The 17,270-nt window shown below is 43.6% G+C and overlaps 1 protein-coding gene across 1 annotated transcript in view; it reads left to right on the top strand.

Moving 5' to 3' along the window:
* LOC311034620 (adhesion G protein-coupled receptor L3) overlaps positions 1-17,270 on the top strand; it is a gene marked incomplete at its 3' end in the record, with an annotated part of 245,238 nt that overhangs the window by 209,780 nt on the left and 18,188 nt on the right. The window contains exons 15-16 of the mRNA XM_084042512.1: positions 784-850; positions 9,086-9,177. Coding sequence (XP_083898638.1) covers positions 784-850; positions 9,086-9,177 — 159 coding nt within the window. The remainder of the gene's footprint in view (positions 1-783; positions 851-9,085; positions 9,178-17,270) is intronic.

Here is a 17,270-nt window from a genome sequence, read left to right as displayed (position 1 = left end):
AAAATGTACCAAAAGTACCAAAAGTGAGAGTACTCATAAGGCAGAATGTCCTATTGCAAGTTTTCAAATGCATACAAATCTTTTGAAAATAGCAGATCTGCAAGCTCACAATGCGCATTGTGAGCTTGTAGATCGGCTATTTTCAAATGGCCGAAATGTATATAAGGCTGAAGTGGTCCATGTATATGTTTTGTAATAATAATCAAAATCTACAAAGTAACTAGTAATTAAAGTTGTCAAATAATTGTAGTGGAGTAAAAGTACAGTATTTGCCTCTGAGATATAGTGGAGTAGAAGTAAAAGTATTAGAAATTGGAAATACTCAAGTAAAGTACAAATACCTCAAAATCGTACTTACGTACAGTACTTAAATGTACTTTACAGTTAGTTACTTTACACCACTGCTCCCAGTGCAGTCTATGCATGTTACGGCAAAGAAAGTGGCGTTTCCGTCATTGACACTGAAAGCTGAAAATCCCCTTGGAATCTCACCCTCAAAATTCTCAGTGTTGGCCATAATTCTCCCCGCCCCTCATGGGGCCGTGGTGTGATTTGAAGTACCCATTCCAACGTGTCACTCCAACTTTCACAGTTGATGTATGTTTATCCTCTGAGCAGGACAATACAAATCTAACCTCAACGCTCTCTCTCTCTCTCTCCCCCTCCGTCTGTCGTCTGTCATCCTCTCCATGACTTTCCCTTGATAATCTCCCTTTTTCCCCTCTCTCTCTCTCTCTCTCTCTCTCTCTCTCTCTCTCTCCCCCCATCTCTTTCTAATTGCAGTTGCTGGCTTCGCCTGGACACCTACTTCATTTGGAGTTTCATAGGACCGGCAACCTTGATAATTATGGTAAGCATGTCCCCCTTCTGCTCATTAACCCTACTTAGCCTGCGGGTCGCCGCTTAAATGGTCCACAGAGATCTCTCTCTCTCTTTTTTTTTTCTTTTTTTGCTCCCCTTCACAATCTCTCTCTCTCTCTCTCTCTCTCTCTCTCTCTCTCTCTCTCTCTCTCTCTCTCTCTCTCTCTCCTCCCCCCCTCCCTGCTCCATTGAGAATATACTGTATGCCACTGTGGGGTACAGAGACGTGGGAAGAAATGTGGTGAGAAGTGTGCAAAAAAATGTACTGTACTTCATCGGCCACTGCACTCACTGACTTGGATGGTTTGGGTGGTGGTGGTGGGGGTAGGGGGTAGGGGGGTGGTCTTGAAGTAATCCCTGCAATAATTATGATTGATTTTGCCCCCATTCCGACTCCCACTCTATCACTACTCCTTTTAGTTGCTGTCGGGCATAAACCTCCTATCTCCATATTAAGCATATTTCATTTTTCTTAAAATGAATGCCCTACTTTGTCATACTACAGTGCAGTGTTGATTTTGACAGCACATTTTGATATCATTTTAGTCATAGTCTTTTGAATAAAATTCCATTTAGTTTTAGTCATATTTTAGTCATCTGAAATGTTTTAGTTTTAGTCTAGTTTTAGTCGACTAAATATCATAAGATTATAGTCGACTAAATCTACAGTTGATTTAGCCGACTATAATGTATTTTGGCGGGGCCTTGATGGCGTCGTAATGGCTGATTGTACACTTGGTTGCATGCTGAAAATAGCCGATATACAAGCTCACAACGCGTCGCGCTGCGACGCGTTGTGAGCTTGTAGATCGGCTATTTTCAGAGCGCAACACCTGAGCGCAACCAAACATAAAACGACTTGTCTTTTAGTTCTACTGGTTCTCTTTTCCACTAGTCCCTCACTGACATTTTAGTGTAGTTTTTATTTGTTGACGAAATTGTCAATATACTGTACTTTGTCTTAGTTGTGGTCATCGTAGCTTAATTTTGATTTAGTTTTTATTTAGTTTTCGTCAGTGAAAAAAGGTAGTCGACGAACATTTTTCGTCATAGTTTTAGTTGTCAAAATCAACACTACTACAGTGTCACACAAAAGTAGCTAAAATAGCCGATCTACTAACTCACAACGCGTGGCAATGTGACACGTTGTGAGAATCTTTACAATTTTGTGTTTGTGAAAGTGAAAAGTAACAGTTTTGGACATACATGGTTTCCACCCGACAGAGACGTTTTGTATCTTCTGCTGAAGCATCCAGGGATATAGCCCAATATGCAAGAAGGACATGCATGCACGCACACACACACACACACACGTACACACACACACACACACACACACACACACGCACTCTATCTGCAGCTTAAGTGTATATACATGCTTAACTGTACACATGCACATGCACACAAACACACACGCACGCGCGCACACACACACACACACACACACACGCGCACACGCACACGCACACACACGCGCACTTAAGCAGCAGATACAACTACAGTAGTAGCCAGCTGAGAACCTCACGATTTTCAAAGCAGTACCCATAGGTACTGATTTGTCCCTTGGGTACCTCTGTCGGCCACTCCCCCAGATTCTCAGACACGCCCCCTAAATGTATTATATCTTATTTCAGTGTGTAGTGTGGCCATTCTGCCACAGGGTGGCGCATTCACAGTGAGCAACAAAGCTATAGACTGTTTCTGCTGCTTTTGCAAAGTAGAAATACTCTGTTACAAGTAAAAGTCAGGAAATAAAACTATACTTGAGTTAAAGTACAAAAGTATTGGTATTAAAATGTACTTAAAGTAGAAAATCTTTTGAAAATAGCAGATCTACAAGCTCTACAAGTAAATGCGTAAATGTACTTAGTTACTTTCCTACACAACAAAAAATAGAATTTTAAGTTCAAAATGTACAAAAAATCCTTTGAAAATAGTCTATCTACAAACTCACTGTATGCTTGTAGATCGGCTAGTTTCGATCAGCTGAAATATTAACTTATCATTAACTTTGTTTGATTTGCTTAACAAAAGGCGCGTGCCGTGGTGCACACTGTATAGACAAGGATTGTCCCCGGACCCCACTTTGAGAACCAATGTTCTATCGTTCCATTAAATTGGATTCAGTTCTAAAAGGCTAAAAACTGTACACGTCTTTTCTTTTGCGGGGGCGCGGGGAAAGTAATATAAAGTAATATATAATATACTAGAGTTTCGGGGGGCTACGCCCCCCTCAACCCCAGCCGCGCACGGGGCCCAGCGTGGCCGTGTGTATATTGGGGGACCCAAATCGCCGGAGTGAAACTGTGGAAAAGTTTTTTTGAAAAAGGAAAAAATTTGAAGAAATAATATTTGTTATGTTTCAGGGGGTCCACAGGGGGTCCGCGGACCCCCTGATGGTCCACTGACCCCCTGTGGAGTGTTGGGACGCGCGGGGACACCCCTGGAACATTGCGGACCATTTCGGTGTTTTTTTTTTTTTCATGAAGGTGGTTGCTTGTTTCTGGCGCAGGCTGTGCAAACCTGGCAACCCAGCGCATGCTGCCGCACGTTTAAGTGGCGTAGCGTCATGAGGGTCAGTGGGGCCGTGGCTCGGTCAGTGAAGACCCTGTAGTGCGGATGATATGTGGCATAGAGGGGCAGATTGTAAATCCACAGAGGAAACATCCGTGGGCTACCATTGGTTCAGCGATGTGTGCGGTCGCCCTGCGGCCCCTCCTCCTCCACCAATGTGCAGTATTGAGAGCCCTGACATCACAACAATTGGAGCGATGGGCACTGCACTGTGGTTGGTTAGGGTACACCTAGGGCCCAGGTAGAACCCAGTTAAAGCCTGCATGGGCAAACCCAGTTAGGACCCGCCTTGGTCCCACATAAACATGGCTAGTTGGGGCCCACCTAAGGGCCAGGTAGAAGCTACTTATAGCCTGCATGGGCATCGCAGTTGGGACTGAAGTGGATGGCGCTGACATTGCTGACATGGGGTCCATATGGTTTAGCCCACCTTGAAACCATATGGGAACTACGCTGGCATGCTGGCTGTAATGCAAACGCTGCATCATACCTGCAGTGTGTAGTTTGATGTTGTGTGTGTAGCAGATATACCTGCAGTGTGTAGATCAATGTCCATAGGAAAGTCAATGCCCAGCAGTGTTTTTTTTCCCCAGCAGAGTTTCTAGTGTCTCTGTGTCTCTGTGGAAGAGGTTGCACATGAACTCTGCAGCCGCACTGAGGCGCTCCAACACAAACACTCTGACATTAAGCTGCTTCACACAACAAACATCAGCACCACGCTGCGGTTTGTCCAAAAGACACAATATCTCCTCTCCCACCGACGTCATGTGTTCATTTATCGACAGCCGTACAGACTCCTTTTGACACATTTTACGTCGTTTATCCAGCTCTCACTGACTCTCCACATCGGGCTGTTGTTTTGCTGCGATCAAGTCAACGATGTGAGAGATTAGCTATCACAGACGGACGGACAGGGGGTGAAACATAGTCTTGCGCCATGCCTTTCGGCCTGGCGGAGACAATAAAAAACCGAAAGTAAAGGAAATGGCCATTTCTGCAACAGAAGTAGTCAATAAACTATGCTATGAAAACATGGGCCACATTGGCAAAGAATGTAAGAAAGAGGCAATCATGTAGAAAATAGCCGATCTCCAAGCTTACAAAGCCTCTCAACGTGAGGCGTTTCGAGCTTGTAGATCGGCTATTTGCACAATATTTACTTGTGGAACAGAGTCAAACAGAATGGGGGGGTCCCAGATCAAGTACGTGTATTTGGGGGGGGGGGGGGGGGGGGGGGGCGTGAAAGGGTTGATAAACACTGCTCTAATCGGAGCGAAATTATCTGAAATTATTACATGACCATAATGCAGCCTAACATGCGTTGCACGGGGCGGTCCTGCCATTACGTTAGTTACTGTAGTTGCTGTGGAGCTACATAGTTCTCCAGAAGACACACACAAACATACACCATCTACAATGGACGAACTGAGCAGCAATATAGACATTCACCACACGAACGTGCATTGTTGACAAAGTGATTGCACAGCCGCTGCAGGCATGACAACCAGGTTAGCGTTAGCGACATGGCAGCTATCACAGCGCCCTGTCCGTCGTGCTGCAACTGCCTGTGATGGCTACAGCAGTAACAGCAAGCTGTCTGCGATGCCATTGTCTGGAGACTGCTCTTAGCGTGACAGGACCAATGAGAGTGAGCGCTGTAGTTGTTGCTAAGATACGGTGGCGTCTCTGCCCCATAGCTTGTAGATCTCTCACACATGATTGGCCTAGGCTGCGTTGCCAGGTCTGACTTTGTGTCTAAGCAATGGTCGGCTTATTTTTGCGCGCCTTTGGGCTCGTTTGCATTGTGCGCACGGCAGCGCTTGTTTAGCGTACGTCAGCGCGACGTGGCAACGGACGTGGCAACGTGAAAGGTGATTGGCTGGTGAAAAGAAACACCCGACGTTACACCAGAAATGGTGCCTGGAGAAAATGGTGACCAAAAAAAAAGTTTGGAAAAAAAGGAAAAAACCCCCGCAGCGGCTGCCTGCTGTTGTGGTGATGAGGTCGTGCGCATGGTAAACGGTACGAAGCTGCCTCCCCTTCCGTTTTGTCCGACATTTGGTGAGTAGAATTAATTATGTTGCGCGGTGGAAAAGGTGTAGTGAACAGTGAGATGTCCCCTACGCGAGGCGTAAATTCAGCGCGGCCGCCGTGGCGAGTCAGTTGGCGACATGTGGTCTGGCGGTGCGTTGTTTATTCGATAACAGAGCTGTGGGGTGTGGACACCGAGGGTGCGGAAGTCGGTCGGCATTTATATAGTTAGATTATTATTATTATTATTATTATTAAAAGAAAAGATAAATATTGTGATACAAAATGCCTAAATAAAGCAATAGATATGAGTAATGAAATTGAAATGAAAAAGGTTGAGAATCACTGGGTTAAACTGTAGAATATAGTTAAAGGGATATTTGAATTCCCCACCAAGTACACTAGTAGGTAAACAACCAATAGTTGCTCGGCCCTGCCACCTACTGTCCAGCTACTGTATTGCACAGTGGGGAAAAAACTCCACCCTCCAAGGCAAAACCACACCCACAGAGGGGTGTGGTTTCATATCAGCGCCTCCCGGGTACTGATTTCCTAGGTACCTAAGGTGAGGTTCTCAGCTGGCTACGACTGTAGGGCTGTCCTTGCCTGAACAAAAAAATGCTCAGCTGACAAATAGTTCTGGGATTTTCTAGGCTAATCAAGTACAGTACATCACTTGGGGAGCCATCTTGCAGCACGTTTCCTCCGGCGAATTAATGCAGTCGTGCAAGAGAACCTCTTTGGATACAATGTTTATATAAATTAGATCTAGTGTTGATCCGTTGAAGCCAACACATTGCCGCTGTGGCGATGCCATAGATGTGCTTATAATTTGCCACGGCGTGAGTCATAGAGCATGAAAAATAAAGTGGATACAAAAAAAACATTAATAAAAGTATCATAAGCAACTAAAATCTGACAGATTAATCAAGTAAATAGAAACGGGAGAACCCCGCTCCCCAACCCCCATAAACGAGTACTGTAGACTGCAAAGAGGCTGGCGCGCGTGCGCACACACACACACACGCACACACACACACACACACACACACACACACACACACACACACACACACACACACACACACACACAGTCATCGCCTCGTGTACAGTTTCTAGGCCCAGCTTAGATGTTGTTTCTGAATACAAACATGCATAATGCTATTTCATGCTCCAGTTTGGACTAATCGCTCACAATACACTCCTCCCTCCATTCAGTGTGACTCAGTTCTTTTTCTCTGAAATTCTTCGACAAGAATATCTACACCAACAAATAATGGTTGGCGTAGGGATCCAATTCTCCTGCTGGGAGTTGGGTGGAGGGTTAGTGATGTTGCAGTAATAAGTAAAGAAAGGAAAGAATAATGAATTAAATCTTATTTTGTGAGGCAACTGATTCTTGGAGGGAGAAATACGGGAGGAAAATAGAATATATATCCTATGATCCCACCAGTGAAACATGAGAGCACTGGTTTTACGTATTGCAATGTATTGAACAGATGTTGGCCAAAATGTATGGCTGCCATAGGCCAAAAGTGTTTTGTAGTAGTTTGTAGTAGGTTTAAACCATTTCAAGGTTTAAACCCTTGAAAAGGGTCTGATTACATTACCACAATGTGGAGACACAAATTGTTTAATAAGTCAGGAATAATAAATTCTTTCTTTTTTTGGCAGAGGGTCATTTTCTTTCTTTGTTTTTTTCTTCAAATACTGGTTTTCTGTCTGCCTCTGGTATACATACAAATCATTTATTACGCCTCCAGCATACACAGTCATAATAATGTGATGTGCTATTGTTTCGAGAATGCTAGCAATGCTGCAATCTTTTAATATTTTGGTATTAGGTATTGAGCCACAGATGAGCACATAATCTCTCTCTCTCTCTCTCGTGCGCGCGTGCGCTCGCTCGCACGCAGGCACGCACGCACGCACGCACGCACGCGCACACACACGTCACCTTTCAAACACTTTTCCACTAGAAAAAAAAAATCCACTAGAAAATAAAATGATCACTACAGTACATGTCATTATAGTGACATGTAGTGATGCTATGTCACTACATGCACATAAGCATCCCCCACACCCGTGTGCTCAAGATGACCATCTGAGCACCCATCAGCTGGGTGAGGCTTAAACTGAATTTCCCTCACAGGATCAATAAGGTCTTCCATTCACTGCCATTCATGTTGAAAAGATGAAGAAAACCGCCCACTCAAAACACTGAGAGACTTGCAAAGCATACTGTGTGTAGCTAGTGCAGCCTTGTGAATTATTATAATTTTATTTTATTATCTTATTTTCGCTAAGATCGCTGCCTCACTGTTTTACAAGCTGAACGAGCCATTGAGCAGGATTACGCACCTGGAAAAAAGTAGCTGCATTTTCAAATTAAACAGTATCTGGAAGAGGGATCTTAATAGTGCTGTGTGAGGTTTAGCCAACGCTGACTCAATTATTAAAGTTCGGTAACATCTTTTAGGACTTTGAAGTAATAATGTAAACATACACAAAATCTAATAAGGAAAACGGATTAAGATTAATGGAAAAATGGTCGTGTGTGGCTGAAGTTGAATAGACAATGACATGTACAGACGAGACAATTATTCCCTGTGGTTGACTGAGAACGTGATGAGAAAATGTGTTAATATGGTGCTAGGGAAAGGCTGTCTCATGCTGCTTTCTTGCCTCAGTGTCTTCAGTTTAATCTGATGTACTGTTCAACTAGGGGTCATCAATATGTCCGTACACGGACAGATGTGTCCGTGGCAAAGACTTGGTCTCGTCCGTGGCAATTTTTTGATTTTCTTTTTTACACACCATTATAATGTTCTTATTTTGATCGTAAGACCCAATAACTAAATGTCAGTCTCCAGGTTTTCGTCAGAATATGTATGACACTGATTTACTACGTCACTATGGCACATTAGGAGTCCACTAGGACAGTGGTTCTAAAACAACAACAAAAAAGTACAAGTGGTTCTCAAATGTTTTATTTGCAAGGACCCCCTTAACTCTGAGAGTGTGCAAATTGAGTTACAGACCTGTTATGGTCATTCAGGGCTAGCTCTTTGTGCGTTTCTGGTAATATTATTGTCCACTCATTGTGTATGAATTTTGACCAAAATGTCCACCACAAGCCAGCATGGCGATGACCCCTGTGTTCAACCATTGAATCTTTATAGGATTCTGCGTACGTATGTATGCATGCATATCCACCCGTCTGTCTCAACCTCATGAACGCAATATCTCAGGAATACATTTCTTCAAAATCCACATTGTTTTTTTTTGCACAACAGAAATACATCTTTCACAAAGGAAATATAGAGGAAAAAAGTACTGTTTCATACCGTTCATGTCCATAGAGTGATAACTTACATTAAATTACTTTTAAGTTCTTTCCCTATACATAATATTCTGTTCTGTACAGACCTGCGACTGGTCGCTTGAGGCATGCAACCAACCACGATGGCTGCATTTTTTTGTTTAGAGATTTAAAATGAATACAATTTAAATAAGAGATGTTTCAAAAAAGTGTCTTCTCTCCCCCCCCCTTTTCTGTCTCTCTATCTCTCCTTTTCTCTGTCTCCACTTCCCCCTTTGTCTCTTTTCCGTGTCTCAGCTCAACATAATCTTCCTGGGCATCGCTCTCTACAAGATGTTCCATCACACGGCTATTTTAAAACCGGATTCCGGCTGCCTGGACAACATCAAGTAAGAGCACTCATCAGTCAGGTTCCCCATTAGAAACCGAGTAGTTTACACTGTGGCTTCAGGTTACAGTTGGAAAGAGTGCTTCAAGGCAGCTGTGACGAGGGTCGGCTGGTTCAATTAATCACAGTGTAGAGGCTCACCTTGTGCAGACAATTTCTCCCTTCTTTTTCCTTTTTTTTAATACCAGTGGCCCTGATTTGTGTGATAGTTTTATTTTATTCCGCTTTGCCAGGCCAGTGTTTTTGAACTTGTTCCACTGTTGTGTCAGTCTTTGAACGCTTCTTAAAAGCCCTCGAGACCGTGAACAATCTTGCTCAAGGCGCCCGGAAACCTGAGCCCTGCGGGCAAACACCTCTCTCCGTGATCCTGGATAGGTTGAGGTTGTGTCAGCCTCTGGGTTCAGACAGGACAGGTATTCTGCAAGGGCGTCCGTCATTATTATCTGAAGAGCACGCTCGTCTGCAACAGGGAAAGGCCAGGAGACAATCTGGCATAATTAACCTGGTGTTATCTCTGTGTCAGAATAGTGCAGATGAATATTCATATTGTGTGCATGTGTGCCTGCGTACATATACATGCATACTTGTGTGCCGGTCTGCCTTTCAGACTGATATTAAATTATGAAGGAGATTATGAAACTGGATAGGATGCCCACTAGCTGTGGCGTTTATGAGAGCCAGTGTTGGTCATATAAAGGACTTAGATAAACCTCGGGGAAGGTCATTTTGCATTGTCGGTATTGTAGCTTTGGGGAACATTTCATCCTCTGTGCATTAAACTCTAGAAGTTAATGCTGTTGGTGGTTTAGCTACTGTGTACCCTCCAATTCCTCTTAAAAATATGGCTGGCTGGAACAAGCAAATACCATGTGTTGACCTCTGGTTTCGTCTGTAAAACTGTGATGTTTAACTTTGTAGTGGGGGAAGTAGTATAGAATTCAAAATGACAAGTATAACATTTTATGACAATGAAATGAAATGAAAATCGGATGAAGCAACATTGCTTCAAAACTATTTTGTGTAAAACAACTCGGCTACTCCCCCGACCAGTGCTTTTCAGACCGCAATTAAGTCAGTGGAGAGAGTAATACATGTTGACGAGTACTGTGGCTTTCAACTGAAATGAAAAGCTTTTTACTGTTGTTCGTATTAAGCCCTGGATACGTCGTACAATGACACCGCATTTTTGGCCATCATGTGCTTTAGCCCCAGCTATACCCAGTGTTGGGGGGGGGGGGGATGATTCTGTAGACAAAGGTGGAGTTGTTTTGTTGCTTCTTCGGATAAGAGACTCTCCAATGCTTTCACTGCCTGCCTCTCCTTCCTTTAACCCATTAAGACCGGGAACGTATCTGTGTGTCATTTTTAGATTGAAAATTTGTCGCAAAATCTTGGATTATATATTTTTTAAAGCGAACGTTTCAGGAACCCCCAGAAGCAAAGATTTGACTTACAAAAAAAAAATCTAATATTTGCACAACTTTTCATGGTTTTTCAAAAATAGCAGATCTACAAGCTCATAGCGCGGCACTCGGTGCCGTGCTATGAGCTTGTAGATCTGCTATTTTTGAATAGCCCAACGAAATCTAAAAAATGACAAACAGATGCGTTCCCGGTCTTAAAGGGTTAAGGCACTCTAGACACATTAGTGTACTTTATGGCTGAGATGCAGGCTGCTGCTGTTTTGTATCGTGACGTCCCTTGCCATGGCGACCCAGTCTGTCCCTGTTTTTAGCGGTGCCAACCGCTCTACACTTGACTTTGTCCGTATGTCCGTCCGTCCGTCCGTATCAGCACGGGATGAGCACGGCAAAGAAGCAACACATACAAACACACGCACACACACACACACACACGGACTTGGAGATTGCCTATGCCATCTCTCCTCTCATTGGCCACACGTGCCACTGCTTATCAAAGAGGGGTCCAGGGACCCCCAGCGTATGTTATGTCCGTCCGCCCGTTTAAGCACGGGATGAGCACGGGATTTTAAACAGCTATAACTCCAGTTTGCAGCATGCCACCAAGTCCAAATTTGGTATGTGGACTTAGACCACCAATAGGGACGAGCATGAATTGCTGAAGCCCCGCCCCCTCTGTCTTCCCATTGGCTGGCCTTTAAACAGCCATAACTCAAGTTCGCAGCATGCTAGGGAGTGCAAATTTTGTACATGGACTAAAACCACCAATAGGGACGAACTGTAATTACTTAAGCCCCGCCCCTCTGTCTGCCCATTGGCTGGCCTTTAAACAGCCATCATTCCAGTTTGCAGCATGCTACCAAGTAAAAAATTGGTAAGTGGACTCAGACCACCAATAGGGACGAACTGAAATGAGTTAAGCCCCGCCCCAAAGGCACCGCTTCCTTCACACTGGGTGTGATTTTATTTGTACAGTGACACATTCACTCAGCCTTAAGCCTGAATTATACTTGGTTGTGTGCCGGTGTTGCACACTGAACATAGCAGATCTACAAGCTCACGACGCGTCACGCTGCACACACACACGCGTGCACAGGTTGACGCACACTCCCGTGCACGCTCAAGCTCGTGTGCAGCTTGTCTTTCACGCTCTGGCTGGAACACACACACACACACACACACGCACACGCACACACACACACACACACACGCACACACACGCACACACGCACACACTCTCTCTCTCTCTCTCTCTCTCACTTACAACCACATGAACAATCAGTTCATTTGGCACTCTGGCTGGTGCACTGAAGCCAGCTTTCCAGAGGATGTGTGCTGTGTGAACTAGCACTGACATCTCTTCCTGAATAGTAATCTATATGCTTTGTGGTGGGTGGGGAGACTGAGATAACTGCACTCGACATGGCTAGTCTAGTAGACCTGTGTCCTCAGATCAGTTAGCACTGCAGTGGCGCTCCCGACTGCTGTCACCCTCCAGCATAGCGGTGGAAACAAAGACTGATCTGGAAAGAGCCAGGTTCAGTAGGCCTACTTGGACTGAGTTCAATCAGACAAGGACATAATGGCAGTAACTTTTTTAGAGCAAAATGGTTTTGTTCCAAAACAAGAAGTTCAGCCCTTTTAAGAAGATGTTCTTGCCTGACAAACATATTGTTGACAAAAAAACAAAAGAAACACACCAAAAAAACCTGCTATTAGCCTTCAGCCGTCATGCTGTTAATTGCTAAATAATATCGTTTTAAATTATATTGTTTTTAGATACATGTCAGGTACTAACTGTACCTGTGTCTATTTCTTAAATACAAAATACATTTTGATTAACAATTATTTAAGATGGTGACATGGTGCGTCTGGCTAAGCCAGGAGAGAGTAACAACACCAACAAAAATGAAAACCACACAGCGATTCTCAATCACTTTGGGGCTAAAGGCTAACCAAAGCTCAAATCCAGATTTGTTTTAATCATTATGTAGGATATTTCTTATCATATTATGGGCGCGTTCGAAAATACACCGCTGAGCGCACTGGCCAATACAAACTAATAGGCGAGTGTGCTCCGGTGCGTAATTTCCGAACGCACCCTATATTATATTATATGTGTGCACAATCCCGCACATACACTTCTATGAGGTTCAGTAAGCGGGGTTGGCCGAATATAATTCTGTTAAAGTTTGGCTACTCTATCCTGGGCATGACTCGGGCACCGTCCAACAGATTGACTTGGCGCGTGTCGCTGATGACCCGGGGGTGTGCCGTCCCGAGTGGGAGTTCAAGAATGTGATCTCATCACATCTCATCTCATACACTAGCCTACATGCGGTGCAACATAAGAGGTCATCAGCCTCTTAAGGCTCGAGAGTTTGAAGACCCACAGTGCGTTTATTTACCCGAGTGCTCTACCGAAGTGCACTTTGTGGTGAAATGTAATGTCGGCTGTATTTAAATGTCAACACTTGCCATTTATCACCACTTCTAATGGCAACAATAAACTCAATTACATTTAGTAAATATAGCTGCAAGCAGCGATAATATGTGGCCAGGAGAGAGAAAGAGAAATGATAATTCCTTTAACAGGTCAGTTCATGAAAGTCCTTGCGGTCTTGTTTCCAATGAGTGCCTGTGAGCAATTAGGGGTTAAGAGTCTTGCTCAGGGACAAATTTCATCTCATCGACACATTTGCTGACCTGGCCTGGAATCGTACCTGGGGCAACCAGAGTCTCTGGCTCCCTAGGCGGGCTCACTAACCACTCAGCTATGGCCACCCCTCAGAGAGAGAGAGAGAGAGAGAGAGAGAGAGAGAGAGAGAGAGAGAGAGAGAGAGAGAGAGAGAGAGAGAGAGAGAGAGAGAGAGAGAGAGAGAGAGAGAGAGAGAGAGAGAGAGAGAGAGAGAGAGAGAGAGAGAGAGAGAGAGAGAGAGAGAGAGAGAGAGAGAGAGAGACGGAATAGATTGAAGAGACATAGAGAGAGACAAATGGAATAGATTGAAGAGACAGAGAGAGAGACATGGAAACGGAATAGATAGACATGGAAATGGAATAGATTGAAGAGAGAGAGAGAGCGCCATGGAAACGGAATAGATTGAGTCATGTTTTTTGCATTTCAACTTAAATGAGTCTGCATCAAGTGAGGCTTGAACCGGCAACCTTACGGTCATGAAGCACTCTTAGGTAGCTGCAACACTACCTATAGTGCTATATCTTTGTCCAGGTTGATATTGTCTGTGGAGGATCACAAACTCTTGCCTTCTGTCATGACCCAAGCCCCTGTTTCACTAACACTAAGATCACTCGTTCACAAACCATTTACCAATGAAGAAATTGTACATCTCCTCAGAACCAAAATTAGTGAAAGTAGCCGATCTACAAGCTCACAAACCATTAAAAGTTGTCAGATTGTACATTGGCTATTTTCACAATGAAGTATGTTATACATTGAAAAAACATACTCTCATTGCTATCTGAAAAGTTGTGAGATTGTAGATCAGCTGTATGTAAAAAACACTCAATTAAGTATTTCATGTTATCTTTAACAATTGCAGATGTTTTCATTGATAGTCATGTTGTGTGAAATGCAACTTGGATGAAGTCTGCACCAAGTGAGGCTTGAACTGGTGACCTTCAGGTTGTGGGGCACACATTTAAGCGAGAAGCCACCAACAGACAAGAACCTGTGAAAAAGGAGATCACACACATCATACAGTTTCACGCAAATAGCTGAAAAATCCTGGGTTTAAGTGTTTTTCAAACTGCTCAAGATTGCGGACAATCTAAGGGCGGTGCTTACTGGTCAACGTGATAGATGTGTTCCTCATTAGTCAAGGCACATGTGTAAGCAGGTCTAATGGCTGTCGGCCAAACGAGGCATGACTTTTGCCTGTTTAAAGTTTCAATTTTCAAAAAATTGCTATAGCGCCCCCGTTTGACCAATTGGAGTAAGATTGGTTTCAGTGATATTTGGAATGGCCCTTTACATTTCTGCAAAGTTTCAAAGAATGGTAAGTCTGCATGTATGTGTTAGGGGCAGATGAATAATTGTCATAAAACTGCAATATTCATTGGCTCATTAAAGCTTCATTTTTTCACTTATGGAAGATATTTTGCAAACGTTTTTTGGTATAGGTCCAAAGTTCATGTGTAAAAAGTTTTGTGCAGATTACTCAAAAATCCCAGGAGGAGATAGGTTTTAACTGTTTTTCATATAATTCAAAATGGTGGGAGATCTAAAGGTCAGAGGTCAAAAGTCAGAGTGTGAAAGTTGTTCAGCATGAGGAGACGCATGTGTGCATCGAAGTTTCATGGCTGTAGGTGAAACAGGGCATGAGTTGTACCTGTTCAAAGTTGTCATTTTCAACTGAGTGCTATAGCGCCACCTTTTGACGAAAGATTGTGAGAATTATTTCTTGATCGTTTTTCATGACCATCTATCATATGGCCGAGTTTCATAAAAAGCGACTGCACGGTTCAGCCAGAACTGCCAAAAGTGGCAGAAGAAGAAGAAGAAGAAGAAGAAGAAGAAGAAGAAGAAATGGAATAATGCGAATAACAATATGGGTCCATGCTGGAAGCCTGGCCCCATAATGATGCTTCTTAAAGGGCATCTTCCTGTTGTAGCAGGGTGTCACTCTGTCAAAAAGGAGAGTGATGTTGCTTATATCCAGAAGAGTGTGATGGCCCTGTTTACCCGTTTCAATGGTGGTCTTCCATGTTTTGATTGAAAAGACCACTGATTCAGAGCGTCTGAACATTGGTTTTAGTGTTACGTTGCTTTTTGAAGCAAAGTGTACAGAATCCAAAAAAAGGAGCGTTTTGCATGTGTGTGGGCGCATGCAAACGTGTGAACGCGTCCTTCTGGGTATCATCATGTGTCTTTGTTTTTTTTTGGTGTTGTTGCAGATGTATTGCTTTTAGTTGCTCTTCAGAGAGAATATTGACTCGTGGGGGCTTGTATGATTTATCGCAGTGGCCTCCCACACCGTACTAAAGACCTGACCTCTCCACCGTGAGTCCTCTGTGTTATGGAGCCTCAGTTGGAAAATGCCACACTGCGTGGTTTTTGTCAGCGCTCATTCATCTGGCATCTGAATTCTCGGGCCGGGAGTCATCATTCAAACACGTGCACACACACACACACACACGCACACACGCACACACGCACACACACACGCACGCACGCACGCGTGCACGCACGCACGCACGCGCGCACGCGCACACACACACACACACACACACACACACACACACACACACACACACAGAAGTGCCACAATGCCGTTACACGGCATAACCAGTTGGCTATACAAGGATTTTAGCAACCACATTTCTGACAGCTCTGTTAAATTGCAAATCTTTTTTTCTTTCTTTTTTTATTAATTTGGTGTAGTGGTCAGTGCTGTAGTCAGGGTTGGATTTCCCAATCCCTGCCTCTGGTCAGACACACATTTCCTTTTCTGATATGTTTGACATTTACTATGTACAACCCTGGCGTCCCTATTTTGGGCTTATTAGCAGATAGCAGATCTACAGGCTCACACCACGTTGTAAGCTTGAAAATCTACGCCCCTCTGTTTGTTTTTGTTTTTTAAACCCTTTCTGAAATTGTAGGTATAGAACAGTATCTAGAATTGATATTTCCTGTCATAGAACGCTCTGCTTCTGTGTCTCACACAGCAGAGGAAGTTATTAGTCCTTGTGCCTCGGTGACGTGTTTGCTTGTTATGAAGATGTGTTGGTTATGGTCTCCATGGCGATAAGCATCCTTGGGTACCCAGCGAGGCAGGTGCTGTGAACACAGCCGTAGGGCACATTCTATCCATGCTAATTTATATCTGCAGCTGTAATGATCTGACCATTCATTCTAAATTATCCAACATTAAATAAACTGCATATTGTTGTCTATTTTCAAATTATAAATGGGAGATATTTGTCAGAGGGAATTGAGTTGATGGTGATGATGGTGATGCTGGCTGATGGTGGGGCGGTTCAAGGCGAGTTTAAAGTCGCGTAATGTATACGTGAGATTATTCCACTGAGCTTAATGAGGTGTTCTCTTCTCTCATCTATGTGTTCCCCATTAGTGTTTGATGTCACGTTTTCTGTTCAGATTTCATCATGCTACTTTGTTTTAATATGAATGTTACAGCTCTCTCTCTCTCTCTCTCTCTCTCTGTCTCTCTCTGTCTCTCTCTGTCTCTCTCTCTCGCTCTCTCTCGCTCTCTCTCTCTCTCATTATTTCACTTTCTAGCTTTTTTTTGTCGTGTCTTGTTCTGATTTGAACTTGCCTTTTTATTATTTCATGCTATGTTTATATGTATTGTTGTTATCTTCCCATTTTTCATTTTCCTTTTAGCTACCGTTATTATGATGGATGTGTTATTGTCGAATGGCACTGGTAAGATTATTCTCAGCGGGAGATGTACAGTAGAATAGGGTAGATGTTGTGTTTTATGTGTGGTTGTTGTTTTTCCCCTTTCCCCTCAATCTCATACACAGTCTGCTAGCTTACAGTATAATGTTTGACACACGGATCAGTGCCGTAGGAATTTGTGCAAATTGAATACTAAGACTTCAACGGGTAGAGGGCAAGATTCTGGGACACGACGTGTCGAGCATCTTTTGAGAAGAATTGTGATGTGATGATGTGTGTGAAAAATGT

Source organism: Gymnoscopelus microlampas, assembly GCF_963454915.1.
Source record: "Gymnoscopelus microlampas genome assembly, chromosome: 19".
In the NCBI taxonomy this organism is placed as follows: Eukaryota; Metazoa; Chordata; class Actinopteri; order Myctophiformes; family Myctophidae; genus Gymnoscopelus; species Gymnoscopelus microlampas.
Note: the sequence above shows the minus strand (reverse complement) of the source record. Positions and strands in the feature narration are given on the sequence as shown.